Raw genomic sequence first — 27503 nt, forward strand, 5'->3', positions numbered from 1 at the left:
CCAAGGCTACCAGCTTGGTAGGGTTCACTCTCAGGATGCTCTCTTTGCCTTGCAGTCTATGGTGGGGTCAGACATTGCGGAGCTGCTGATGCAAGACTGCCAGAAGCTGCAGAAGTACAAGAGGCAGACCCCGGTGGCGAACCTCATCAACCTGACCGATGAGGACTGGCCGTTGATGAGCTCCGGGACCCCAAACCTGCTCACTGGGGAGATCCCCCCCAGCGTGGAGACGCCTGCTCAGATAGTGGAGAAATTCACCAAACTGCTCTACTTTGGAAGAAAGAAGGCAAGTGTGACCCCTTCATGCTGAATTTTAAAAGCAATCCCCATTCACATCATTATCCCTCCCCAAAGATGAGTAATAAATGCTTATTTATAGCACTTAAGTTCACAAGGTACAAAGAAGAAAACAAAAGCACCCATAGCCCTACCATTAAAAGATAACACCCTGTTAACATTTGATGTGTTAACTTGTTGCATTTTCCTATCCTTGTCTTTGCAGGAAAATACAAAAATCTAATTAAATTACTGTACATTTATTTATATTTATATATAGTATATATAAAATATATAGTGTATATATACATATATAGTCACTATATAAGAGCCACAATTTCACTTGTGATTCATTTTTTCCCACATTATTAAGCACCACTACTTCAAAGGCATTGAACCCAGGGGGATACAGACATAAACCAGGGACGATCTCTTCCCCTTTTCTATATGCAGATGTCACATAACCTGCATTATTTCATTTATATTCGTAGGAATTCTGTAAGTTAAGTTTTAGTCTTGTTCTATGTGTTTGCAGATGAGGAAAGTTAGTAAGTGATAGAATCAGAGTTTAGATCTCAGCACCTGAAGCCTGAGCTTTGGCTTCTGACCATCCACCACACCAGCAGTCACACCTTGACGCAAAGGTAAGTGAGTGATACATAGAGAGCTATGGGAGTTCAAAGTGACTCGTGAGAAATACCAGAGTATCTTTAAGACCCTTATTACTACTTAGCTGGGGTCTTATTTTTGGAATTGGGTGAGATTGACATATTTGATATAAGCTCTTGTTCCCCCCCCCACTTATTCTTAAGTTATATAAGAGGAAATTTTTGAGTAAACTGATGATTCTCAACCAATTATTAGTAACTCCCTTAAAATTTTTATGAGTTGGTTTAAACATACAAAACCAGAGAAAGGTAATTTTTCACTTGTACAGGATATAGGGGTGAATTCCGTAACTGTGGCTATTCATATTTGTTCTCTCTTTAAATAAGATAACATGGCGGGAATGTTGGGGTGATTAAAGAAATTTTCATTGGGCAGTGGAATCACCTCACTATCACTTCCTATCCCCAAATCCTATCATTTTGGGGCATTAAGGAAATTATGAATGGCAGGTTAAAATCTTATATATAAATTAAACCCTTATTAAATATCTCCAAAAATTGAATGGAGAGGTGACGATGTGTGTATGTGTATGCACTAGAATTGCAGGTCTAACTCATCTCACCTGTTAATGTCATCTCACCTTGACACGAATTTGACATAACAAGGTACTTGCCAGTTAACAAGCAATTAATTTTAGTTTTGGCTGGGGTAGGTAAACTGGTCTGTATAGAATAGAACTCTCTATTCATGTGAGAGTTGGGGAAGGTGAACAGGGGAAGTTCTCTTCCATGTTGTCATTCAGGGACTCAGGATGTCAGCTCCTCTACCACCTCCAACATATAGTCTTTAAATCCTAGAAGCTCTTTGCTTGTTTTATATATATGTATATAATATATATTATATATTATACATATAATATATGTATATATAATATATTATATACTATATAATATATAATAATATAATATATAATATATACATATATAATAATATATAATATATGTGTATATTATAATATACATATATACACATATGATATGATATCATACCATATATACACATCATATCATATCATATATACCCTCTCTATTATTTATGTATTATTTATCCAGCCAGTCTGGTGGGGGAAAGGCCATGGAGGATAGGATGGGGGTGAGTTGGTTTATAGGCCCAACTCCAAAGGGCACATATCATTTCCATTCTTGTTCCCTGGCTTAGGATTCAGTCACATCCAATTGCAAGAATATGGGAAAAAGTAGTTCAACTCCTTGTCCAGGAAAGAGAGCATGAACTTTGGTGAGGAAATTAGTAGTCTCTAACATAGTTGTTATTTTATTATTTGTCAGTTTATTATTTTATTTCTATAAGTATTTATTATGATATAGTTGCTGTTCTTATAAATAATTTCAATTCACATATTGGTGTATCCCATTCTTTAAAAAAAATTAAATGTTTATTTTATTGAGGTGATGTCGATTTACATCACTGGATGTTTGGTGGGGGGATAGGTTCGTATCTCTTCAAATGTATTGTACTGCACCATTTCCATCACCTAGGCACCCATAATCTTCCATCATAGCCCCATCCCGACCTGTTTCCCCTCTACCTCTCTCCTGATCATCACAATTCTATAGTTAGATTTCTATGAGTTTGTTTTGGTCTGGATACCATCTTGCTCCTTGTAATTTGAAACTCAAACCTTAGAATAAGGTACTTCTCTCATTTCTGGTCCTTAGGTTCATAAAAGCGTTGTGTGACTTTTGCTAAAGAGATCGGACTAACTGGAAACTATGTCTGAGAAGGAGCTAATGAAATAGCACAATGGATTTTCATATAGTGAAGGCTGGAGAAGGGACAACTTAGAAATGTGTGCCAGTGAAAGCCTATTTCCCCACTAATCCCTTTTCACATGCCAGTGTGAGGCTCTGGGTCTTCCTGGGAGCCCCGCCTTCCCTGCTCCATGTGCAGTGGTACTAGGCACAGTCCTTTGTTGTTGCCACATTCAACATTGAATGTGATGCTTTGTTCCAGGAAGCCTTGGAGTGGGCCATGAAGAACCATTTGTGGGGCCATGCTTTGTTCCTATCCAGCAAGATGGACCCAAGGACCTATAACTGGGTGATGAGTGGGTGAGTTGGGGACTTGAAAGGAGACCAAAGAAGGAGAGAGGCTGCCCCACCAGAGGAGGGGGTGAGGGTGTGAAGAAATGCAAGATGCAGTGAGAAGTCCCATGCCCTAAGCATCTTTCCAATTTCTCTTTTCTGAGCTGGAAATAGCATTTTTCTTCTCCAGGTTCTTATCCCCTAGACTCAGGCATGTTCTTGCTACCAGATAAGTTGAAAAAAACATGAGTAATGTTTCCCTGGGACATAGTTTCCAAAGATTAAGTTTCTATACTGCAGCAGCCTTCTCTCTTTGGGAGGGCTGCTCTAAACAGTTCCATCAACAAGGAATTAGGCAATCACTTAAGGTTAACTGACACAGCCTTGGGACTGAGCGTTAGTAATTGTCTACTACTTAGTCTTGCAGGGAGCGTGTGGCTGCTGAGAAGTTGGTAGGGATACGGGGCAGCAGGAGCTGGAGCTGCATTGGAGAAGGAGTTTATAGGCCTGGAAATTGGATCCAAAGACATGTCCAGTGCAGTGGGAGGTTGTCAAGAGTGTAGGGATGCATGCAGTCAGTAATCATAGGCACACCAAGAGCCAGGTGCCATGAAGGCCAGGAAGAATGCCCAAACTAGGAGGAGAGAGAAATATAGGTGGGATTTTAGAGCAAGTGTGATGGAACAGCAAAAAAGAATGAGAATCAAATGAAGGTTAAGAAGAAGGTCACCTCCACTTTAAGCTCTGTGGGGCTAACGGGGCCCACTCTACCAAGAGTCCATTCTTCAAAATGGCCTCTGTTGAGTCTCTTTACTACTCTAACCCTGAGTCTTCCCAGGGATGAGCAACACCACTATATGCTTCGTTATATTCAGAGATGGGAATGGTGAGGAGCACTGGTGTTTGATTATGATAAGCACTCTGAGCTCCCAAGGCAAAAGTGCTATGAAATAAAAGATGGTGTTCAGAGAGATGATTTTCCTTTGGGTTTTGGAAACGAACAACCCACAACCCCACATTTGAGCATACATCTCGGCTACAGATTTTTGCCTTGGGCCATTGATTTTTGATTGGGCCCAGTGAATTGTGAAAAATGTCTCTTACTGAGTGCGCTTAAATCTCAAATCAGTGATAGAGCTTATTATATCCTTGTTAGGCATATTCCATGCTTTGTTATCAGCAGGCTCTTTTCTGGTGCCTGTTCTACACCTCTTTGGTTACTGAAAATGGCTATTTAGTGCTTGTGAGTAAAACTACTACAGGTCCAGGCTAGATGAGCCAGAACAACAGCACTGAGAGCTGTGGGCTGAGTATGGAGCAGGGCCAAGAGAGAGAGAGTTCAGGGGGCTGTCAAGAAGGACCCTTAGAGAAGAGATTTGCCTGAGATGCTGGGGCCCTCTAAGGGTCTTCTAGATGTTGGGGGTCATCTCTGTGATAGAAGGCCTACAGAAACGTTACGCAAGAGTTGGAGAATCAGTGCCAAGGCACAGAAAGGATCTCCCAAGAATGAGATAAATTCGAGGTGTTCAGTGGAACAAAGATCCTGCCAATACCCTCCCTCCCTGCCTGGGAAATGAAAGAAGCAAAAAAGAAAAGCCCAATTTCCAGAAGGTGCTCCTGAAGTGAGAGGAGTCTCTGAGGCCCTGTGCCTCACGGGCAGTGGGTGAGGAGCGCTCATGGCTTGGTCCTCTGACAGGTGGTTGCCTCTCTCTGCAGCTTCACCAGCACACTGGCCCTCAACGACCCCCTGCAGACTCTCTTCCAGCTCATGTCCGGGAGGATCCCACAGGCAGCCACGGTACCTATGTGATGGGGCTCCTTGAACCCCAGCATCCTTGGGGATTGGGGGGTGGGTAATGCTCAGGAATGAGGTGATGGCTTTAAAGATGAAAAGTCACCCACCTTGGGCCTGGTCCTGCACTAAGCACTCTGTGCATATTATTTCATGTAACACACAGAGGTAGGAATGATACTCCCTATTCTGTAGATGTGAAAACTGTGTCATACAGGTTTGAAATGACTCAGGTCACAGCCCTAGGGAGTTGTGGAGGCAGGATCGGCCCAGGTCTGTCTGATTCCAAAGACCCAGCCCCATCCACACCACCATGGCTGTTCACTTGTCGTGCAGGGCAAGTGATTACATGTGATTACATGAGAAATGCTTAGCACAGGCAATGGTTTGTGGTCAGAGTGCGATAAATGAGAACTGCTATCATGATTGTCATTTGTTATCATCATCATCCTCATTCACACTGCAATTGCCTGGATAAAATGGAGCTGGATAGAGCATCTTTTGTTCCTGGTATAATTAAAAGACCAAATCATTGTGAACTGTTTTGATTGCCAAAACTTAGCTATCGCTGTCAATCTTCTCTTCTAGCCATTTTTCGTAACAGGGGGAAGACAGACTTTTCTTTTAATCACCTCTTTCCTCTGCTGGACTTTGTGTGTGTGTGGGGGGGGGCGCGAGGGGGGGTCACACCTACATGTAATTTGTAAAGTACAAACCAGGTGCCTCGAAGCTATGTGTTTTACATAACTATCTTATTTTATTATCAACAATATCTCTGTTCGGTGGAAATGATGCTCTCTAATTAAGAGATGAGGAAACAAAGGTTCAAAGACGTGAAGAAACTTGCTTAAACTCACACAGTTTGTTAAGAGGCAGGACTCGGGAAAATCCAAGGTCCTTGTTGTTTCCATGACATTATTCTAGTTCTTTATTGATATTTCCAGTCTAGAAATTTCCCTTCATTCAGGAAAAGGGTGATCCTAGGCCAGAGGATGTGCTGAAAGTGCCCTTTGTGTAGGACTTTTGCCAGAGTTCACATTTCTGCGAATACTCTCCTGCCCCCTGGTGGCATCATATTGACAGTGCAGGGGCAGCAGAGGGAGGAGGCACATTCCTCAGGCTGGAAGAAAAAGAATGAGGATTGGGTGCTGGCTGGGCCACTTGGCTTAGTTCCCTCTTTCTTCCAGTGGTTATAGGAATTAACACTTCACAGCGTTGTTGAGATGAAATAAGTGATGCACAGGGAAGGGTTTTGTAGAACCAGAGCACAGCACTGGGGATGATAATAAGGAACCCAACAGACTAGTGTGGACTCTTCTCCTTGTGAGTCCAGGATGATTGACCTTCATTATAGTTTCCTGAGGGTTTCCCCCCCAAACCCTTAGGTATGGGGAGTTTTGGCCCTAATTATTACGTTTGGAGGTAACTGGATGAAATCTGAAAATTAGTAAGTGATTTTATTTATCTGTCATTTTATTTATCTGTCTCCCAGTACCTGCTGTGTGTCTGTATGTGTGTACATGTGTGTGTGTCTCTGTCTATCTGCTTGCCCATTCTTCTAGGACTTTTGCTTTCTTTTAAATCTTTTTTATTTTTTATTTTTTTATACAATATTTGCTTCCCCCCACCCCCTCAGATTGAGTCCCCATAGAAATTTCCTTCCCCAAGGCACCTGTGCACCATCACCACAGTCCCCTGTGCTCCTCCCTCCCTCCCCCTGACCCCTCTCCCTCCTCCTCCCCTGCAGGATGTCTCTGGTTTATAATTGTATGTTTTTGCTTTGCTGTGTTTTCTGCTGTGTTGTTATTTTTTTTTTACACTGATGTCTTATTTGGTTCCCCTGTATTCTTGTTATAAGTGAAACCATCTGATATTTTTCTTTTTCCTTCTGGCTTATTTCACTGAGCATAATTCCTTCTAGCTCCATCCACATTGCTGCAAATGGCATGAGTTTATCTTTTTTGACTGCTGAATAATATTCCATTGCGTACATGTACCACATCTTCTTGATCCAGAAAATAAAGGTAAAACACTACAAGACATACATCTCAGAAACATCTTTAAAGACTCATCACCCAAAGCAGTGATAGTGAAGGCAAAGACTTTTGCTTTTTTAAAAAAGATAATGCTAAATCACTAACTAGCCACATTGCAGACAGTATCACAGGCCTCACCCAAATGCCCCTAAACCAGGAAACAACAACCTTCTTTACCTACCTTTGGCCAGTGCTATTTGGTAAATCTTTACTTTTGCTGCTTTTCAGTGTTGTGGGGACAAACAGTGGGGAGACTGGAGGCCTCACTTGGCCGTGATTCTGTCAAACCAGGGTGGTGACTCGGAGCTGCATCAGCGCGCCATTGTCACCATGGGGGACACGCTGGGTAAGCGGACATCATTACCATCCACGCCTCTCCTCCAGGGACCTCAGGGCTAGCTCTGAACATCCTTTATTTCATCTCTTAGGTTCTGTGGGGTCCTGAGCCTCTGCCTCAGGCCTCTCTATGACCCACAGGGCTTAATTTTGGGGACAGAAACTCCAGGGAACAGAGTTTCCTTATTTCTCAGAATTTCTGCTGCTAGGCAGCGCAGGCCAGGCCCCTGACTCTGGGTTACTCCTGCCATAGGAGGTGCCTCTGGGTTTTCTCTCCAATCCTGGTCAGATTCCCCTGAAGGTAGAAATAGCACAGAGCACCTCATCTGTAACTGTGAGTCCTGCAGCGACCCCACTCAATCACACAGGAAATTCTATTTTGTCCCGAACTACCCTGGGTAATTGTGCAGTCTTTATGTCTATCATCTCTCAGTCAACGCAGCCTTATAAACACTTAGAAGCTATCGAATGTTCCAGATCAGTGGCTCTCAAATTTGGTCAAGGGGCAGAACATGAAGCAATCCCAGTGTTCTTTGTGAAACTCTGTGAAATATTGCTCTATTCAACTTGAAATAGCCATGTGTAAGACTGTGCCAAGTCAGACAGCAGACAGTTCAGTGCACAGGTGCAAAGGGAGTAGCATTTGGAGACCAGACCCTTTTTGGGTGCTTGATACCATGCTAGGTCCCTTACCTGCTCAGATTAATCCAATTTTGAGGTAATAGAAAATGTATGAGAGGATATTTTAAAAGTGTGCACAATTTGGTAATTAATGTGATTTTTATGAGCTCTGGGAAAGTCTTCTATTGTTTGATTTTATCAGGGGCAGCACTAGTGCCCCCAGAAGTCAAGTTTAAAGATGGCTACTCCCAACAGTCAGGTGTAGGCCTTGCTGTTCACCCCTAGGCGGGACTGAAATGCTCAGAAAAGTCCAAATAAAAAAATCATTAGGCATATGTGAAATAGTGCTTCATCCTGACTGAAGAGAATTGAAATGCAATGTTAGAGGCCAAAAAATGCCAGTGGATGAAGGAGAGGGGTTTGGGGTGAGGGTTCTGGAGTCTGTGACTCAGCTGTGGGACATCTACTCCTTTATCTCCTGAGGCTTCTCCCCTCTGACCTCCGAGCCCACTCTTCCAAGTTTCTCCCAACCCTCCCAGATGATGGGGGTGCCTGGGGATGTCCTATGACTGGGACTGTTTTCCTCCTCCGGCAGCTGGGAAGGGGCTGGTGGAAGCTGCTCACTTCTGCTACCTCATGGCTCACGTGCCCTTCAGCTACTACACGGTGAAGACAGACCATCTGGCCTTGGTGGGCAGCAGCCACAGGTACAAGCTCTTCTGGGGTAAGGAGAAAGGGAGGGACATTTTCTAGGCATTGTTTTAGCTCTTGCTGGGTTTTGTGGCTCCATCTTCCATTTTCTGGTGCGAAGGCCGGCGACCACGCCTTCCCTGAGTGAAGAGATGCCCAGTGGGTGCCGCATCTCACCACCAGGGGGCCTCACAGGTCCTGCTGGAGAAACTGCCAGAGGTGCATTTGAGGTGTATTGTGCCCTCTTGGCCACATAGTGGCGCCCTGGCTCCATGGCCAGAGACTCACAAACTAGTGTGAGTACTGAGGCTTGTGACAGGCTGCCCTGGGGCTCTTCTTAGAGCCTGCACTGAACAAAACTGGAAAGTGGATGTATATGGTTAGCCCCTACACCCATACAAGGACTCTGGGCACAACCTACTCAAAATTCTGCCTGTCACTTCTTCTCTGTTGGCCATAACATTGTGCTTTACACACAGTGGGACCTTCCTCTGTGCTTAGAAGTGAAAATATGCACAAAAAAATCCTGTTTGCTTCCTGTTTTCTGTGCTCCTGATCTTGGCCTCCTCCCATAGTAGTTAAGAGATCCCAAGTTCTTACATTGTGTGTTGTATATGCAGATATACTCTATGAAGAAGCCATACTTTTAATCTTCACTTTAAAAAAAGTTTTATTTATGCATACAAGAGCTGGGGTACAGGCCAGAGATGTGGGGGGTGAGAGGATTCACCAGAGACAGAGAGGGGAACAGAACAGGCAGATTGACTGAAGTACACTGCTGAGGGGAGCAGCGGGCGAGTCAGGAGAGGTCTGCTGCGCCATGTGGGTTGCTCCCTGGCCAGCCGGGGGATCGAACTTGTGCTGCAGAGACTGCGGACAGCTTCATAGGTTGTGTCTTAACCTCTTGTGCCACCTGGGCGGCCCCAAACAACTTTTCTAAGACAGTATAGTTAGTATGGGGTCACCTTGCTTTGAACTATTGCACTAAGCTGCCTACCACTGTCCAAAGAACCATCTCTGAGGACCTTGGTCTCTGGTAGCTCATGCTTCACTTGTCAAAGAAGCCCATGTGCACCAATGTGACAGTCATTATCTCCCTCCTGTTTGTACTGTAAGAGGATATTTCTGGAGTCATAGCTCTGGTGACTATGGTTCAAACACAATGACAAGCTGCTGAGTTGGGATTTAGGGCACCTGAGGATTCTGATAGCCCCTGGAATCTCATTTGCTTGGATTGCTTCCTTATTGGCTGAATGAACATCCAGCACAAGGACTTCATTTGACTTTTGGTTCAGCAGTCGCCCTCCTGTCCTCTGCTGTGCCTTCTCTTTGCTGTGCTACAGCGTACACCCTTCTCTTTTGGGCTATTTTGCTCAGGCTCAGCATGGCTCTTCCCAGAGGTTTGTAGGGCACTGAGGTTACCTTGCAGATGTTGAACAGGAGTGTCCAGTACCCCAGAGCTGGCATGGAGAGAAGCTTGCCTAAAGTTACCCTCCAGCAATGAAAGTGGGGGACACCCTACTTTCAGTTTCTGCTCCCAGTAGAAATTGGGAGCACAGGAGCTACTCTGTTCTTTCCCAACCTCCTGATATGGACAAAGAGGAGGCAGAACTTGGACTCTGGATTATCTTTCAGCCCTGGGAAAGAAACTGCACAAATAAACACAATTGGTGTTGGACTATCTCCTGGGATTTCACCCCCTGTTAAGACCCCCACAAAACCCGTCAATCTCTTTTGTTATTATTCCCTGGTTTTAGTCAAGAGTTTTTGACATTTGCAACCACGGAGGCAATCCAGAGGACGGAGATCTTCGAGTATTGTCAGATGCTGGGCCGCCCCAAATCCTTCATCCCTTCTTTCCAGGTAACTGAACCACACAAGGCCTCCACCTCAGCTATATCGGCCTCCACCTCAGCTATATCGGCAGCTGTGGCAGCTGGATTTTCAGCTTTGCTTTTACATGTAGTACCTGAAAGTTTCCTCATTAGCTTGAGAATGGGACGGGTTAGCATTTCGTTTTGGTTCTCGAAAGGTCTGCATTTTTAAGATATGCAAGGAAAACACTGCAGAGGCCTCTCTGCTGGAGGCTCAGCCTCACTGACTCCAATGTGGCCATCAGAGCCACAGGCTCTGCAGCTCCTTCTGCTTGTCTGTCTCTCCCCAAAAGCTCTATCTTCTCAGCTCCTGCAGCTGTCCTACTGGCCATGGGTCCACCCCAGGGCCTGCTCACCTTCTCTCTCTCCTTCTGGGCTACTTCTCCTGTCTCTTTTGGATGTTTCTCTTGTCTCAATCTGGAATTTCCTCCCTTCTCTGTCCTTGGCCTTCTTCCCCTCTGTTCTTCTTCCCCTCGGGGCTGTAGCTGTGCAGCTGGCGTCCACATCACAGTCTCTTCTTGATGACGGAATTCTCTACCTAAGGCCCAGTTGTCACCCTAAGTTCCCAAGGACTACTTCTTGGATCGAGACTACACACAGCAACAATGCACAACACATACACACCCCAACAGGAAGCACAAGACAGACACAATGAATGCACTACTTTATGGAGAGAAGAGAGCCAATGAGTATTTTCTTCAAGGTATTTACAAACACTTCACCTTCTCCAACAAATCTTTGTACAATCAGGGCAAACATTAGTCTCTTTCTTTGCTTTCTGTCTTTGGGCCTGAGCATAATGAGATCAGTGAGTTAGAGAGATTTGCATTGTGCTCCATGTTGTTAGTGCATTATGTAAGGCATGCGCACCCTCCCTTTTACAAAAGAGGAAACTGAGGTTCAGAGGAGTTGACATGACTCACATCTCCAGAATGCCATTTGTTCTAAATACTTTCATAGATTATTTCATTTAATTTTTATGAGAACCAAGGCAGTTGGTGGATAATATTATTATTATCTGCATATTTTAATGAAGAAGCTGAGGCACAGAGGCAACTAGCACAATGTTCTACATCCAACATGGAGCTGGGATTTGAGCTTGGGTCTCTCTGACTCCCAAGCCCTCACATTCTTTCTGACCCTGTCACTGTGCTTCTGTATCTATCTGTACTCTGCCATGGGCTGTAAGCAAGCTCTATGGCCTCTTTTTGTTTTTTTATATATGCTTTCCCACCCACCCCCGCTGGTATCTGGTCCTGTGCCTCACACCCGTACAAACATCAGCCTTTCCAGAGTGCCTGATAAATAAGTAGTTCGGTGCATTTCCCTGGTGATCGGGGTCAAGGGAGATGGGCCTGCTGTGGCTTCCATCCCTGTCTCTGGAATGCAGGACCCACAAGCTGGGCTTGGAATTGTGTCTACACGCAGATAAAACGCCCCTCATGGCACAAGGCCCTCCTTGCTATTTGGCTGCCAGAGTTAGCGGAAGCTGGCAATCAGCTGACTTCCAAGAAGTCTTATCTACATTTCTCTGTCTGGTTCTCTCCCTTCCTGGACAGATAAGTAACTGGCCCTATTTCTCTTCACAGGTGTATAAACTCCTTTATGCTTCACGGCTGGCAGATTACGGCCTGGCATCCCAGGCCCTGCATTACTGTGAAGCCATTGGCACAGCCCTCCTTAGCCAGGAAGAGAGCAGTCACCCTGTGCTATTAGTGGAACTCATCAAGGTGAGCGTCTCAAAGGTTCTCTGCAGGTGTTTTATCTTCCATGTTCAGAGGAAGCTATTCTAAAGCAGCTTAGACTCCCCATTTCATCTTCGTTGGACATGTTGTAAAATCGGGCCCACGGCTGTCTTTGACCATGCTTGCATGCCCAGATATGATAAGCAGAGGCTTGACACCTCACAAAGAGAGATGCAATGGGTGGGGGAGCTAGGGGACTGGAAACCAGGTGTATGTTTACACAAGAAATCCATTCCTGCATCTGCTTTTCTGGTACAGTAAATTTGTGTATTACGGCAAACCATTCTCATGATAAAAATCTGTGCTCGGGAAATCTATTTTAGTGATTAAAACAGGATATTATCCTTATTGAAATATTTTTAAAGGCATGGAATAGTTATCACATGTGGGATGCATGTTTTTTTAATATTTTATTTTATATAATTCTGACATCATTTTTCATCTTTGCACGATGTATGCATTTTCATTGTGGTTATATTCCCCATACAATTGCACCCCCCCCCCCATTTTGACTCTAGTCCGTCCTTTCCCTGCCCCTCCCTCTCCCCCTGTAGTGTGTCTCTGGTTTATAGTTGCTTGTTGATTTTGATTTTTACTTTGTATTGATTCGTCTTTTTCCTGGTCCCTTATTTAAGTTTTCTAAATTCCTGCTATGAGTGAGACCATCCAGTATTTTTCTTTTTCTTTCTACCTTATTTCGCTGAGCATGATCCCTTCCAGCGCCATCCATGTTGCTGCAAATTGCATGTGTTTATCTTTTTTGAATGCTGAGTAATATTCCATGGTGTATATGTACCACATCTTCTTGATCCAGTTATCTATTTTTGGGCATTTGGGTTGTTTCCAAAGCTTAGCTATTGTAAACAGTGCTGCTATAAACATAGGGGTACAGGTGCTCTTTGGAATTGATGTTTCTGTGTCATTTGGGAAATACCTAGGAGTGGAATTGCTGGATCATATGGAAGCTCTATGTTTAGTAGGTCAAGAAATCTCCAAACAGCTCTCCATAGTGGTTGGACCAGTTTGCACTCTGTGGGATGCATGTTAAAAAGAAAACAACATATCAACCTTAGATTCTTGGGGAAGAAAACAATCCAGCAAATAGTTGTCCCAATTAATTGAAGAAAAATCCATTTGATGGAGAGTACTACTGTCAATTTTAGTTTTGTTTTAGACAAGGCCCAAGTGATGGGGTTTGTAATCAGACAACTCTCCGAGGTTGAGTCCTCCTATCTTAAAATTTCCGCCAATAGGATGCTAGTTGTAGGGAACTTAGGGACCCGGAATAGGGTAGTAAAAAGTTTGGGGACTACAGTGGAATCCAAAAAACGATCCCTTGACCAGCAGTGTGGGCATCACCTGGGAGCTTGTTCGAAATGCAGAATCTCAGACTTCCGGAATCAGAATTAGCATTTGAACAAGGTCCCTCCCAGGGATTCCTGTGTGCACTGAAGTTTAGAAGGGCTAATACAGAGCTATGCAGAAGAAATAAAACCAGGTGACACAGTTTCTCATATTTTATTTCGTATCTAACACCACATTGAGTTATTTATGTACAATTTTGGGAAGATATCTGCTGAATATTCTACCTCTCAGTTATTCTTTAAGTTTACAAGTGAGCAGAATTAAATTTCTCTTTCTCTTTCCCCGCTTCTTGCCTGTTCTCCCACTGTCTATGCATTTCTTTTCTCTCTCTCCTTTCCCCTCTCCTACGGACACATCTGGAAACCTGGCACAGCTAGCAGAGAAACTGAAGTTGTCAGATCCTTTGCTGCTAGAACGCCGCCGTGGGGACAGGGACCAGGAGCCAGACTGGCTGGTGAGCCTTAGGAGTCGCCAGGAGGCCCTCCAGGTGAGTGGGTGGAATCTGTCACTGGATGCGCCCCTCATTTCCTTCTTGGTTCGCCTCTATCCAGAGTAGTCAGGCATTGACTTCAGCAAGTCCCAGACTACCATGGAGAACCGTGGGGCTTTCCCCTACCCCAGAGTCTGACCTGAAAGGCCTGGCACCAGCATCCCTGCTGCTGCTTCTCTCCTGGGTGGGCATGTTTGCCTTTGTTTGCTTGCAAGACAGTGGACCCTCTTCCCAATCACCCTTCACTGCAGTCCCAGAAAATACATTTCATGACCATCAAAGCTTTCATCTCTCCTTTAGGAACAATGGATCACTGTGGACCTGTGTCACTTTCATGTAAAGTAGGGCAATGCTTGAAAGACTTCCGGGCCTTCCCTTTTTGTTCTGACAATTGCAAAAGCTGCTGGTAGTAATTGCAACAGTGATTGGAATGGGGCCTCCTCCATTTTCTCTCTCGCTCTGCTCTGAAGAAAGAACCCGTGGCTCTTTTAAGGCACACGCCCCCTGACTCCCTCTGTGTGCTCTTTGGGGATACAGGATTTTTTTCTTTTCTTGCAGTTTTATTGAGATATAATTGGCAGACACAGCACTGTTGAAGGGGTACTGCGTAATGATTTGACTTTCATATATTGTGAAATGATTACTACTACAGTGAATTAACTTCTCATATAGATATTAAAAAAAGGAAGGAAATATTTTTTCCCTTGCAATGGGAAATATACTCTCTTGGCAAATTTCATATACATCATGCAGCAGTGTCAATTAATGCTGGCCACCAGGCTGTCCATTGCATCCCCAGTACTGTTTATCTTCTACCTGAAAATTTGTACCTTTTGGCCACCTTCCTCCACTTGCACCCTGTAAAGGCAGGAAGGACACAGTGCAGGTTTTCTGATCCTATGCAGACCGGGTAAAGGAGGAGTCAGAGTCCTCAGTGGTTTTGCAGGTTTTTTATTTGGGGTTCACCAGGCATATGGCAGGCAGGGGTGCTGGCTGGGGGGCTGGGAGCAGCTCCCAGGCAAGTCTTCACTCTATCTGGGTTCTGCTGCTTCTCGGCTTCTCTTTCGTTCTTCTGCTGCTACTGGCGTCCCCGTGACGCCGCCCTTAAAAAGCACAGTCTTAGCTCAGCTGAATCCCATCTACCTATGCCCACACCCTATTCCAGGTGCCCGCCATCAGGCATGCATTCAGGACAAGGATCCATCATCTATTCTGATGGTGGAAGGGCAGAAAAGCCTGACATTTTCTTTACCCTACACACCCTTACTCAGCCTCTGGTAACCATAAAATTGATCTCTTTTTCTATGAGTTTTTTTAAATATAGATTCCACATATAAGTGAAATAAAATAGTATCTGTCCTATTTATTTCAGTTAGGATAATACCCTCAAGGTCCATCCATGATGTTGCAAATCACAGGACTTCCTTTTTCAGGGCTGAATAATATTCACCCATCTGTTTCTATATCTCACATTCTCTTTCTCTATTCAGTCATCAATGGACTGTTAGGTGTTTCCATATCTTGGCTTTTGTGAACAATGCTATAAAGTCCGTGGGATGTGGATGTCTCTAAGTCATGATGTTTTCATTTCCTTTGGATGAATATCCAGATGTGTGATTGCTGGATTATATGGTAGTTCTATTTTAAATTTTTTGAGGAACATTTATGGTTTCCATAGTGGCTACGCCAATTTATATTCCACCCAAATAGGAGTTCCCTTTTCCCCACACCCTTGCCAGCACTTGCTATCTCTTATAGATTTGCCATTGTCCCAGGTGTGTGGTGATGGCTTGTTGTGGTTTTGATTTGCATTTCCCTGCTGATTAGTGAGGTCGAGCACCTTTTCATGTTCCTGGGGGTGGGGGCTACAGTTTAGTTCCCTCATCTCCCCCTTTCTCTGGGAAATGATGGACAGTCTAAGGCTCCTGGTCCTTGCCTGCTCTGAGCAGAACTGGGACCTAGAAAGGACTGATATCATGACCCCACCCCCATGACCTTCCCCACCAGCCCCCAGCATTCACGTGAGTTTCCTTCACCTGGTCACATCTACTGAAATTTCTTTTTGACTTAATTTTTAAACCATTGTTGCCTAGTGTTGTCTAACATTATGTTGTATAAAAGGAATTCACTTTATTTTTAATAGCAAAAAGTATCAGCAGACACTGGGGATCCTCATTCTGTTCACTCAAGAGCCAGAAGAGCCACAGCCGGCATCCACACTGATGAACCAAGTATGTAAAGAACTGACTCTCTGATTATACAAGAGAATGTAACTTACAGAATCACTGGCCTTCCTGGAATGCCATCTTTGCCTCTGTCAACCCGACCCTTTGGCCAGCTCCGGTGGCCACTGGCATCTGGCCACTTTTAAATTCCCACTCCTTTAGAGTTTCTGCTTCACATTTAGGTTTTAGTCCTTGTTGTATTATATTGATACTGAATTATTTCACCTGTTTTAGTCCTGCCTCCCCAGCTGGAGATGAATCTTGAGGTCAGAGATGGTGGATTATCTGTATTTCATGATGGTGCTGGGGATGGAGGAGAAGCTGAAGATTTTGAGCTGTCAATTGCCATACATGTGAAATAAGTTTCAGAGTGCTTTCAACACATCTCTCCTTTCTCTGCACGATGCCTCTAGGCATTGGGTCAGGTTGACATTATTATCCCTGATTACATCAGTCTTCCATTCCCCAATTATACAGTTGGGGCCTTACCTCTTTACTTCCAGCCATTTCCTGTTCTTTTGCTCTTCCTTCAGAGATAAGTGAAGGGAAGGCAAGAAGGGTGGCCTTGGTTTTTGTTTCTCGAATTTGCCACCATGTCACTGCTTCTGTGGTAAAGGGGTAGAAAGGAGGTGAGCTGGGGGGTTTCTGAATGGCCACTTCTGCTAGGAGGCAGTCATAGCTCTTGTCAGCCAGACAGGTGGGTTGATTGACCACATCAGTCCAGTGAGCTTGGGCCAAGCGCTGTATATACCACACCTTATCAGCAAAGTGGTTAGCTGGAGTGAACACCACCAAGATCCCAATACCCCAGCCAGCATGTCTGCCATCAATTTCCTAGGTTTTTATTCAGGTGTAATTGGCACAACATTATGTTAGTTTTGGGTGTATGGTTTGGCTTTTAACTGAAAACTTTCTAAGTTTGAAATACCCAACTCTGTTAGAAAATCTCTAAGGGAGAAAGAGTTGGCTCTCCCCCTCCAAAAAAAGTGTGTCAGTAAATAAGAATGCCCTGGCTGCCTCCCCAGTCCTCTGGCTTAAGGCTTAGTGATCATACAGGGTAGTGATTTGTAAACTGTAAGTCCCATGCTGTGAGAGGTGTTTTGATGTCACTGTGTTGCACTTGTCATCACTTTCTGGAAGTCATGTCATATAGCCTGACCTTTCTCCTGCTTTCCAAAGACGACACAGGTAGGAATGTACCTGGTGTGATTAGTCTATGCAAGTGCACATCCCAGGCCTCACCTCTTCCTCTTTGCTCTATTCCTTAGAAAACACCTTCTATCAGGATCTGTCAGGACAACAAGGTGATTCAGAAGCCCTTGGTGACCGCTCAGCCCTGTGGCCAACATCAGAACCGACAGTCCCAGCCCAGCCCGCCCCACAGCAGTCCTTTCCACTCCTGCCGGGCTCCTACCCATATGGAGGAGGTGCAGGACAGACTGGGGTCCCGGTGCCTCTTTACTCAGTTCCCCTGACCCATCAGCCCGGGACTGGGAGTGGAGGCAGTGTGGCAGTGACAGGGGCTCCTGGAGGAAGCACCTGGGAGGAAAACCAGCAGATGTATCCAACCCCTGGTAAGATCTGCCGGCTGGGCTGGGAGCCTTGGGAAGGAGTTTTGTAGGAGAGGAAGCAGGCAAGGGAAGTGCAGGGGTTGAATGAGAGTCAGTGGGCGTGGAGCTGGGAAGGACCTGACCAGTGGGTGTGCATGTTGAGGGCCTACTGTGTGTCGGCATGTGCTGGCACTTTGCATTCATTCATAGGAGATGTACTGATCCATTCCAGTTCTCTGTGCCTGCATAAGTATACCAAGGTCAATGTCGGCCCCTCCTGCTCACCCCTTGGGCTATGTAGTTTCTAGGACAGAAGCTGTGCGTGGAGAAGCCCCCTGCAGCTTGAGCTGTGCAGGTCAAGCATTTTCCAGAAGCCATCGTGCATCTAAGAGCTCAGTGTCAGCGACTAGCAGAGACCACACTTCTTTCCTCGTCCCAAGTTTTTCAGGCTCATCAAACCTTGAACAACAGGTCTGCAATACCAAGCAGTGCCTGATAGTGCTGGGAACCAAATAGAAGGATTATATCTTAGATCTTCTTAGATAAGGCCCTGTCCGAGAAGGGAGATTCCAATGGAAGGGATGGTCCTGGAGGATCCCTGTGATCTAGCTTGGTGTTGCTTTGATTTCCAGGATAGCTCAGGAATGACCTTGGTGTTTGGGTAGAGGTTGATTTCTGAGCATATCCTGGGTTGGCTGGAATCGAAAAGGCAGTGAAGGTGGACTTTGCATTTACTGTGATCTGCTTGGGGTTATGGGCTCTGGACTCCAGCAGCTTTGCAGTTAGGAAAGCTAACTGTGTCTCCATTACCCTTCTTCAGAATGGATGGAGCAAACAGAAGTGCATATCACTATTTTGTTTGTGTTTTTTTGACACAGGAGAGAATACGGTGTCTCAAGAAAACTTCCAGCATTCCAGTGGTCCAAAGGTCATGCCCCAGCCTCAGGTGAGAGGACACAACATAATGGGTGTCTATGTCCACGCTAAGGTTTAGGTTTCACCACTTGCTCTAGTTTCCTAGATGTGTGCAAGCTCTGTCCTGCACCTTGCATGAGCTCCCTTCCCTCCATGGCACCATGTGTCTGCTGAGAGGTAGGGAGGAGGCTGTGTTCTTGTTCAAGTTCAATCCCACCCATCTGTGTCCATGCAGGAAGGGGTCTGCAGAACTGGGTTTTGTTTTGGCCTCAGACTTGCTTCCCTTAAAGTCCTTTTTCTTTTTATTGAGGTAACGTTAGTTTACAACACTGTGTAGATTCCAGGAATGCATTTTCTTATTCAGCAACTGCATTATAGCTCACCATATCCTCCAGTAACCTAGTTGGCTCCCTCCTTGATCTTTCCCTCTGGCAACAACCATTCTTTTGTTTTGTTCATGTCCCTCTTTATAGTCCACAAATGAGTGAAATCATCTGGTATTTGTCTTTCTAACTTATTTCACTAAGCTTAATCCCTCCAAGGTCTATCTGTGTTGTCAACAATGGCAAGAGCTCATCTTTTTTACAGCTGAGTAGTATTCCATTGTGTATATATATCACATCTTCTTTATATTCTCCTCTGTCATTGGGCACTTAGGTTGTTTTCACATCCTTGCTATTGTGAGTAGTGCTGTATGAACATAGCGGTGCATATTTCTTTTCAAATAATAAGCACCTTTGTGTTCTTTGGATAAATACCTAACAGTGGGATAGATGGATTAAATAGAAATAATTTTTTGAGGAATTGCTACATTGTTTTGCATAGTGGATGCTTTATGGAAAGTAGCTGTTTTCAATAGTGGCATTTATTATTTTTAAATTCTTACCTCGCTTTATTTCAAAGAAGGATCTTTGGCAGCTGTGTTTCTTCTCGCTCAAGCTGTAAGGTCATGGAGGTGACTATGTCTAATGAACCATTTTCTCTATGCACCACTCCCCCCAGCAATGGGTAGTGCTGGTCCCAAGCATAAGACCAAGCTTCGGCCTTGCTATGGGAAGGGCATCTCACCTAACTTTCTCAAGTAGTAACAGGGCTTCAGGCATGAAGCATTTATGCTCTATTTTTTTTTCCTGACTGAAAAAGTAGTATATTATTGCTATAAAAACTTGAAAAATAAGGATAAAGTATCACATAAAGAATCAAATAAACATCACGCATAGTCCCAGTCAAATATTTACTTATTTTCTTTCAATGTTTTTTAGTATGTGAATAAATACATACACATATGTATACACATATATTTTAAAATGGTTAAGAACATGTGTATATGAAACTTTACTTACTATTTAATTCTATTCAGTGAGATTTTCTGTCATTCATAAATACGATTTTTAATATAGGCATGAAAATCCATTGTATGAAAGCACCATCAATCATTCATTTGTTCATTTATAAATGCTGACTTTCTGCAACATACCTGGTACTGTTGCAGGGACTGGGGGTGCACAGGCAGACATCAGGGTACTGCCTATGCATGGAGGTGACTGCAAATAAACAACTGTGGGCATGTGGGATTCCACTTTAGATGGCGGGGTGGGGGGTGGCAGGGAAGGCAGAGGTCATAACAGAATGTGGACATGCAGCAGGTAGGCATCTAGGAACAGAATTCAAGACAGGGAATAGCAGGAGCAAAGCATCTAATATGGGACTAACTTGGTACAGCCCAGGGAGAGTCCAGGAATCATGTATCCAGAGAGTGGGGCGCAGTAGGGGAGAGTGCCAAGAATCAAGACCACAGGGGTAGAGAGAGGTGAGATCATAGAGCATCTGGCAGACTTGGCAAAGAGCTGAGATTTGAGTTTGTCATTCCTACATTTTAAGCATTTCAAGTGTGTTGCTTTGCTTTTCCTTTCCTTTCCTTTCTTCTCTTCCTTTCCTTTCTACTCTCTCCTATATAAAACATGTGATAAGCATCCTAGTGTATAAACCCTGGTCTATTCTTGATTCATTCAATTGGGGGAAATGCTTAGAAAGAGAACCAGACCATCCAAGTTTGACTCCTATTCTGCCATTGATTAGCTGTGTGACCTTCAGTAAGTTGCTTCATCTTTCTGTGCCTTAGCTTTCTCATGTGTAAAATGGAATGACAGCAGTAGTACCAACCCCACTGTTTAAGGATTAGATGAGTCACTATATATAAAGGACTTAGATCATATTTAGTATATAGTAAATTTTGTGTGCATTAGAATAAAAAATAAAACCTCTTCAGTGTTTGCCAAATTATTTTCCAAAGGAAAATTATGCTATCTTGAGGTATGCTTATATGAGGTATTAAGAAAGGAAAATTCATAAAGAAAAAAAAGATTGGAGGTTTCCAGGGGCTGGGAGAGGAGAAAATGAGGGTGGGGTAGGGTGGAGAGAGGCTAAAATTAAATGGGTACAGAGTTTCTGTTGGGGAAGATGAAAAGTTCTGGAAATGGGTAGTGGTCATGGTTTTATAAAATTGTGTGTAAGCACTTATCCATGGTTAGTTAGTTAGTAAACATTGCTTGTATTTATATTTTGCTAAAATAAAAAATGTTAATGTTAATGTCTCTCCTCTGGTCAGGAGAGTTGACTGAGCAAGTCTGTCAGGAACTGAGCTCTGAGGTAGTTAGGTTTGACAACATTACACTGTCTATCCCTTGGAGTTTTTGGGTCCTGTGGGGATTTTTCCTGGGTTCTTTATCTCCAGCAGTATGTTCTGTACCCCTGCTCCGGGCATGGGCATGGTTCTGGAAACCTTATGTTCTCGGCTAGGCTGCACAGCTGTCAGGAACGACACAGAATTAACAATGATGTGAGGATCAGTTCTGGGCTTTGGCTTTGTCCTGAGATCTTCAGAAAATCATTTCTCATGGCTAAGTGCTATTTCCTCATCGGAAAAATGTGATTCCGTATGCCTCTCCCACCGATTCACTGACTGGGTTAGGCGACTGAGTACATGAAACCTGTCAAGTGCTATTCAAAAGTTAGTTCTTATTTTCTTTAATTCTAGGTGCCCCTGATTCCTGGAGCAGGAAATGTTGCTGAGAGTTCTAAGGAGCAGGATGGGGATGAATCCTCTGATGAAACAGATAAAAAGGCTTCCCAAAGTGCTGCGCAGAGAGAGAAGCAAGGAGACTTGAAGGAGAACACAAAGGTGAGGGCCTTCTCCTCTGCCCACATTCCCTTCTCAAAGGCTGGCACTGAGTGGGCAACTGGCTTTGGTTATGTCTCCCACCATCACATTGCGGTGGGTTCATCTCACATTCAGCAGGAAAATCAAACTACAGGCCATAAAATATCCCCTTCTGCTTCCAGAGCTCAGGGTTTGGCTGGTTCAGCTGGTTTCGCTCGAAGCCCAGCAACGCATCCCCCTCTGAGGATGAAGACTCATCTGACAGTCCTGACTCTGAGGTATCCTGGGTGAGAGGGCGGGGAAGCTCCTCCTTCTGTAGATGTTTTCTCCACAGCTTGGGGAGCCAGGGGCTGGCAGGGATTCTGCCCCAGGCCAGATGAAGCAAAGGCTGCTGATGTGAGGTTGTGGGAAACTGGTCCTGTGAGGGCAAAGGCAGATGATGAAAAGCTTTAAATGTTAGGATGAAGAAGTTTAACTTTAGTAGGCCAACAGTAGGGAACTAATTTTGGTTACTGAGCAGGAGAGTGGAACCAGGAAATGGGGTTTTGGGGAGAGTACTCCAGCAGCCGGCTGAGGATGGAGGCAGCACTGTGGGAGCTGCAGGAACACAAATAGGCCAGTATGAGTTTGTGAACCACCAATGCATGATGCTGCCTTTCTCTGTCCACCCAGCAGACCTCCAGAGCACCATCTCCCACTAAGGCTGGCCCTGGTCCCTCACTGACACCTTTCCCAGAGTCCCAGCCTCTGCCAGGTACTAGCGCCTTCCCCAGGGGCACAGGTACCACCAACCTCACATCCTCTGGGCCAACTGCACTCCTCTCTTCATTTCCCTGGGGTTTGGGTGACTTCTGGGTGAGGGGACTCCTCCATGCCGAGTAGTGGAAATAAATTCTTGACTCCTTCTAGGTGGGGGTGAAGTCCTAGGATCGGTGTCCAGTGGGGGAGCAGCTGAGAGTACTGAAAGTGGAGGCTTGTCCGGGCCTGAGGTGAGCAGCCTGGAGACTGGGGCCTAGCCCCGACTTCCCCAGCCCCGCATCCCTGCAGTGTCAGGGCTAAACTTTCTGCAAGGGGTGGAGGTGACTGACTCATGGGGAATATGGAGAAAGCTTCTATAGTGGTTTGCTTGGGCTGCCATTACAAGATGTCATGAGCTGTGTAGCTTAAACAACAGAAATTTGTTTCCTCACAGTTCAGGAGTCTGAAGTATGAGGTCAAGGTGTTGGCAGGTTTGGATTCTTCTTGAGTCTTTACTGACATTCCTTGAGTGCCTGTGTCCAAATTTCCTCTTCTTGTAATGGCACCTCTCCTATTGGGTTAGTGACCACACTAATGGCCTCATTTTACCTTAATTACCTCTTTAAAGACCTTATCTCTAAATACATTCCGAGGTCCTAGAGGTTAGGATTTTAACATGTTTAGTTTTGAGGGGACACAACTGAGCCAATAATTTTCTTTGGTGCCTCTTTCCCTGTCTCAGTTGGAACCAGAGTTCTCAGCATCCTTGACAAGGATTATATTAAGAGTCTCGATGAATTGTCCACACCAGTGTGGGTTTCATGCTAACTGCTGGGAAAACATTTTTATTTCTTGTGGTCTGGTTAGAGCGCTTTTGTAGTATTTTATATATTTTCAAATAATATATTTCTTTCTGTGATGCTGTTTGTATAAGTTATTTTGTTTTTTTCTGATGTGCTGTACTTCTGCATTGCTCTCCTACCTCCCCCACCCTTGCACACCCTCTGGACCTAGGGGCTGTCTGTGCTCACTTCAACCATGTTGGCTGGTTTGAGATTCCTGGATGTCCACCAATTTCTATCCTTCCCATCTGCTTCTCTCTCTCTCTCTTTTTAAAAGAGATTTATTTAGGTATACAAGAACTGGGGTACAGGCCAGAGGTGTGGGGGGTGAGAGGATTCACCAGAGACAGAGTGGGGAGCAGAATAGGCAGATCTACTGAAATACACTGCTGACGGGAGCAGCGGATGAGACAGGAAAGGTTTGCTGCGCCATGTGGGTAGCTCCCTGGCTGGGGATTGTGCTGCAGAGGCTGCAGATAGCTTCATAGGTTGTGTCTTAATCCCTTGAGCCACCAGGGAGGCCCCCATCTGCTTCTCTTGACCAAGCTGATGCTCAGAGAAGTCCTTGATGTTCTGGAATCTGGGAAGCAGCGTGATGATAAGATTTTCTATTATTTTCCACCACAGGGTGTTTCTTCAGAGACCTACTTCAATCCTGGTTCTCTGCTGCCTCCCCCCACCTTCAAAGGGTCTGTTCCTCTTTACAACCCATCTCAGGTCGCTCAGGTAAGGAAGTCTTGAAGGAGAGGGGCTAGAAGCACATGTTTTGAAGTAAGGAGACATAGGTTTTTAAAATTATTATTACATTTATTGAGGTCATGTTGGTTTACAACACTGTGAATGTTTTAGGGCAATTGTTTATTATCTCACCCACCTACTGCATAAACCTCAATAATCCTCCACCTCAGTTAAATGGAGACCTAAGTTTATAATCCCAGTTTACCACTTGATATACTATATGTGAGTCCTTGAATATAATTTGACTTCTCTGTCTCAATTTCTGCATCTGAAAACTGGGTTCAGAAGTAGTGACCTCACAAGATAACTGTGATGATTAAATGGGAACATGTACGTTAAAGGCCTCATACACAGAAGAGACCTAATCAATGTCATTATCACTAGCATTACCCTTGACCTTTCATAAGTCTCAGGACTCAAGAGACACCATTAACATTGCTGTCAGTGCTGTGACTATGCCATCAGGGTGTCCTGGGCTACGGTCTCATTGCAAACTTTGTGAGAAGCTCAAAACTACCTCCAAGGCCTGGGGCAGACTGACTGCTTCCATGTGTCACTTGGGCTTCCCTTCTTTATAAAATTGAATTTCTCTTGCCACATTTAAGAAGTAAAAGTGAATAATTAGAACCCCACTCCTTAAGCCAAATGCAATTGAAGTGTTCTAGACTCTCAGGACGCCCTAGCTCAATCCAACCATCAGCCCGGGGAGAAGGGAGTCATGTCTGGGGCTATAATCTTGTGCAATGCTTGTTCTTTTCCAGCTCTCCATGACCACTGGCCTGAACCGGCCCAATCGCCTAGCTCAGCGTCGCTATCCAACCCAGCCTTGATGAGACGACCCACCCCAGGCGGGTTTCTCTGGGGTACAACTTTTATGTGTTCTTCCTTCTGAACCCCCCCATCCCTCTGTCATAGAAGGGTTATCAAGATGACTGTGCCAGTCTATTGCCTACACTGGGCATTTAGAAGGCAAGGGGACTGAGACTCCTAGGGCACAACACAGTCTAACTCTCAAGATGTAGCTTCAGATCCATGGAAATGGCTTCCACAGATGGGAAAGCTGGTATCAAAGACTGGAGGTGAGCAGAATGCTGTGCCAGCAGTATTGAGGGTGGAGGCTTCACACCCTCAGGACAGTCAGGGCCTATGAACACCACTGCCCAGGTCAACAAAGACAGCCCTGGGCTCTGCAGCAAAAAATTATTGAGGACCATATTCTGGACCGTCTCTGACTCTTGCTCTGTCTTAGTTACAGACCAATTAACAGCTCTAGTTAGCCAAGTCTTTATACTGAAACTTGATTATTGTTTCCTATCATAATTCCCTTTTCAGTGACATTTTCAGCAGTTTCTCTCTTGGTCCTCGTTTTTGGCCCATTAAAAAAATGTGGTTCAGATTAATTATATTTCTCTCACTTTCTTAGCTGGTCCTATTTTTTCACATTCTGGCATCTGGCTATCAAGTTAGATTGCTGTAGGCATCATATTGTCATGGTAACTACTCAACCTAATGATGCAGATGGATGGAACATCAGTATAATAAATGATGGGAAATGTTTCCTAAAAATTCATTTCTTCCATAAGAGAGGGGGAATGAGAACCTGATATTGTTAATAACGCCCTTCTTGCTTCAAGCCTTTGCAAATTGATGTTCGGAGGGTCACTGGAGCCAGAAGGAGGAGGGAGACATCTTGAAAATTTCCATTTCTCCTTTCAAACCCAAAATAGGAAAGACTCTTGCTGTTTGTCAGACTTGCTGGAAATTGCTCCTCACAAAGAACATTTTTTTTGTATGTGTAATTGTACATACAGGTTTCGTATACTCTAATGTCCCATGGTTCTGATGTTGATAGCAATTAAACCAGATAATTTTATAGCTAATGCTCGACTCTGGCTGGTTTTTACACAGGGAGAAAACACATTGAATGGGATCTTCCCTTAAGTTTTCTAATAGTGGGTCATTGTGTGATAAGTGAAAATAGTTGGAAAGAGCCCTTTGTTAACAAAACATCTAGAAATTGATCCTCTTCCAGGTCTACTCTAATGTTAGTTTTTCAATTAAAAAAATATGGTCAAAAGTGCATCTGGAGCAAATTAGTCACTTCATTAATGAAATATTGCATATTCTGGTTCTTTAGAAAGTGTATTTACCTCTCAGATTAAATTCGGAAGTGTATACATAAGTATTTTGTAACTAGAAGAACCTTAGTAGTCCTGTTCCCTTTTCTTCCTGAAGGAAACTGCTGTTCCTTTGTTTTGGTATGCTGACACCCAGTGGCAGTATTGTGTGTTTCGCAGGAACCAAACTGCTTAGATTTCAATACTGGCTCATTCAGTTCACCTTGTAACCCAGGGCAAGGTGACTTAACTATCTGGTGCTTCAGTTCCTTCATCTGTAAAATGAGGAGGATAATTACAGTGGTACCTACTTCATAGGGACATTGCAAGAGTTAAATGAGTTAAACTCTTAGCAATGTATCTAGTACATGCTAAACACTAAGTTTTATTATTATTAGTATTACTAGTATGCAATCTAATAAGTCAAATCTTGACTGTGTGCTAATTTTAACTGCATTTTTCATTTTTTATATAGGTATACATAATGCTTTATAACTACTTTTTAATATGTGTCCTGATTACTAAGCCAGTTTGTCTACCTCCATCTGGTCTGCCACTAGTGTTAGACCATGTCACTTATTGCCCCTGGGAATGATGAGCTCAGAAGACCTACTCAATAGAAAGAAGCACTTTGGAGCAATAGAGTGAACACCAGAGGAGAAGACTCAGATACCTGTGTCCTTACTTCCTCCTCCTGTCATGATTAATCAAGGAAAACCAGTGACGATCTCAGTGTGAACAAAGCAACACTGAGCTTAGCTATTTCCCAGGTAGGGGAATGCACAGCAGCAGTGACCAAAGTATCTGAGGGAGAAAGTCAGGGCAGGGGGGTTTGTATGCTTGAAAAGGAGTCGTTTGTAGCTTATATGTTAATTCATGATTGAGAAGCTTTACTCTGGCAAAGTCAGAACTCATGCGTTACTCTTAGAGGATTGGTTAAAACAAGTCCTATTGCTCATTGGGCAGGAATTATCCCTCTGTTGGGTCTACTAAGAATCTGATTGCCCAGGGTCACTTAGAGTTCTTAGTTGTTTGTCAGCTGTTTTTAGTGGTGGTGATGATGGTGGGGTTGCCAAAGGTTATGACCATCTTATAGCTTCCGCTAGTTAAAAGCAGTTGTGGTGAAACAAAGCAAGTGCAGCAGTAAGAGGGAAGTATTTTGCTGCTTTTTACAAGGTGGCAGCCTGGGGAGAAGAGCGGGTGGTGACAGAAATATGCTGCTAGCAATGGGGAACCTGAGGGCACCCATCCATAGCTGGGAGAGACTCCAAGCCTGAATAGA

The 27503-nt window shown here is 44.3% G+C and overlaps 1 protein-coding gene across 1 annotated transcript in view; it reads left to right on the top strand.

Moving 5' to 3' along the window:
* SEC16B (SEC16 homolog B, endoplasmic reticulum export factor) overlaps window positions 1-25975 on the top strand; it is a 53075-nt gene extending 27100 nt beyond the window's left edge. The window contains exons 10-26 of the mRNA XM_037506418.2: window positions 56-286; window positions 2917-3014; window positions 4704-4785; window positions 7044-7161; window positions 8368-8479; window positions 10220-10325; window positions 11926-12066; window positions 13820-13933; window positions 16080-16167; window positions 17430-17735; window positions 18590-18657; window positions 21664-21807; window positions 21969-22064; window positions 22459-22540; window positions 22696-22775; window positions 23994-24092; window positions 24866-25975. Of these exons, the coding sequence (XP_037362315.1) occupies window positions 56-286; window positions 2917-3014; window positions 4704-4785; window positions 7044-7161; window positions 8368-8479; window positions 10220-10325; window positions 11926-12066; window positions 13820-13933; window positions 16080-16167; window positions 17430-17735; window positions 18590-18657; window positions 21664-21807; window positions 21969-22064; window positions 22459-22540; window positions 22696-22775; window positions 23994-24092; window positions 24866-24934 (2034 nt within the window). The 3' untranslated portion in view covers window positions 24935-25975. The remainder of the gene's footprint in view (window positions 1-55; window positions 287-2916; window positions 3015-4703; window positions 4786-7043; window positions 7162-8367; window positions 8480-10219; window positions 10326-11925; window positions 12067-13819; window positions 13934-16079; window positions 16168-17429; window positions 17736-18589; window positions 18658-21663; window positions 21808-21968; window positions 22065-22458; window positions 22541-22695; window positions 22776-23993; window positions 24093-24865) is intronic.
* Window positions 25976-27503: the final 1528 nt, after the last annotated feature.

The sequence above is a fragment of the Talpa occidentalis genome, unplaced genomic scaffold, assembly GCF_014898055.3.
Source record: "Talpa occidentalis isolate TD23 unplaced genomic scaffold, MPIMG_talOcc4v2.1 talOcc4.12, whole genome shotgun sequence".
In the NCBI taxonomy this organism is placed as follows: Eukaryota; Metazoa; Chordata; class Mammalia; order Eulipotyphla; family Talpidae; genus Talpa; species Talpa occidentalis.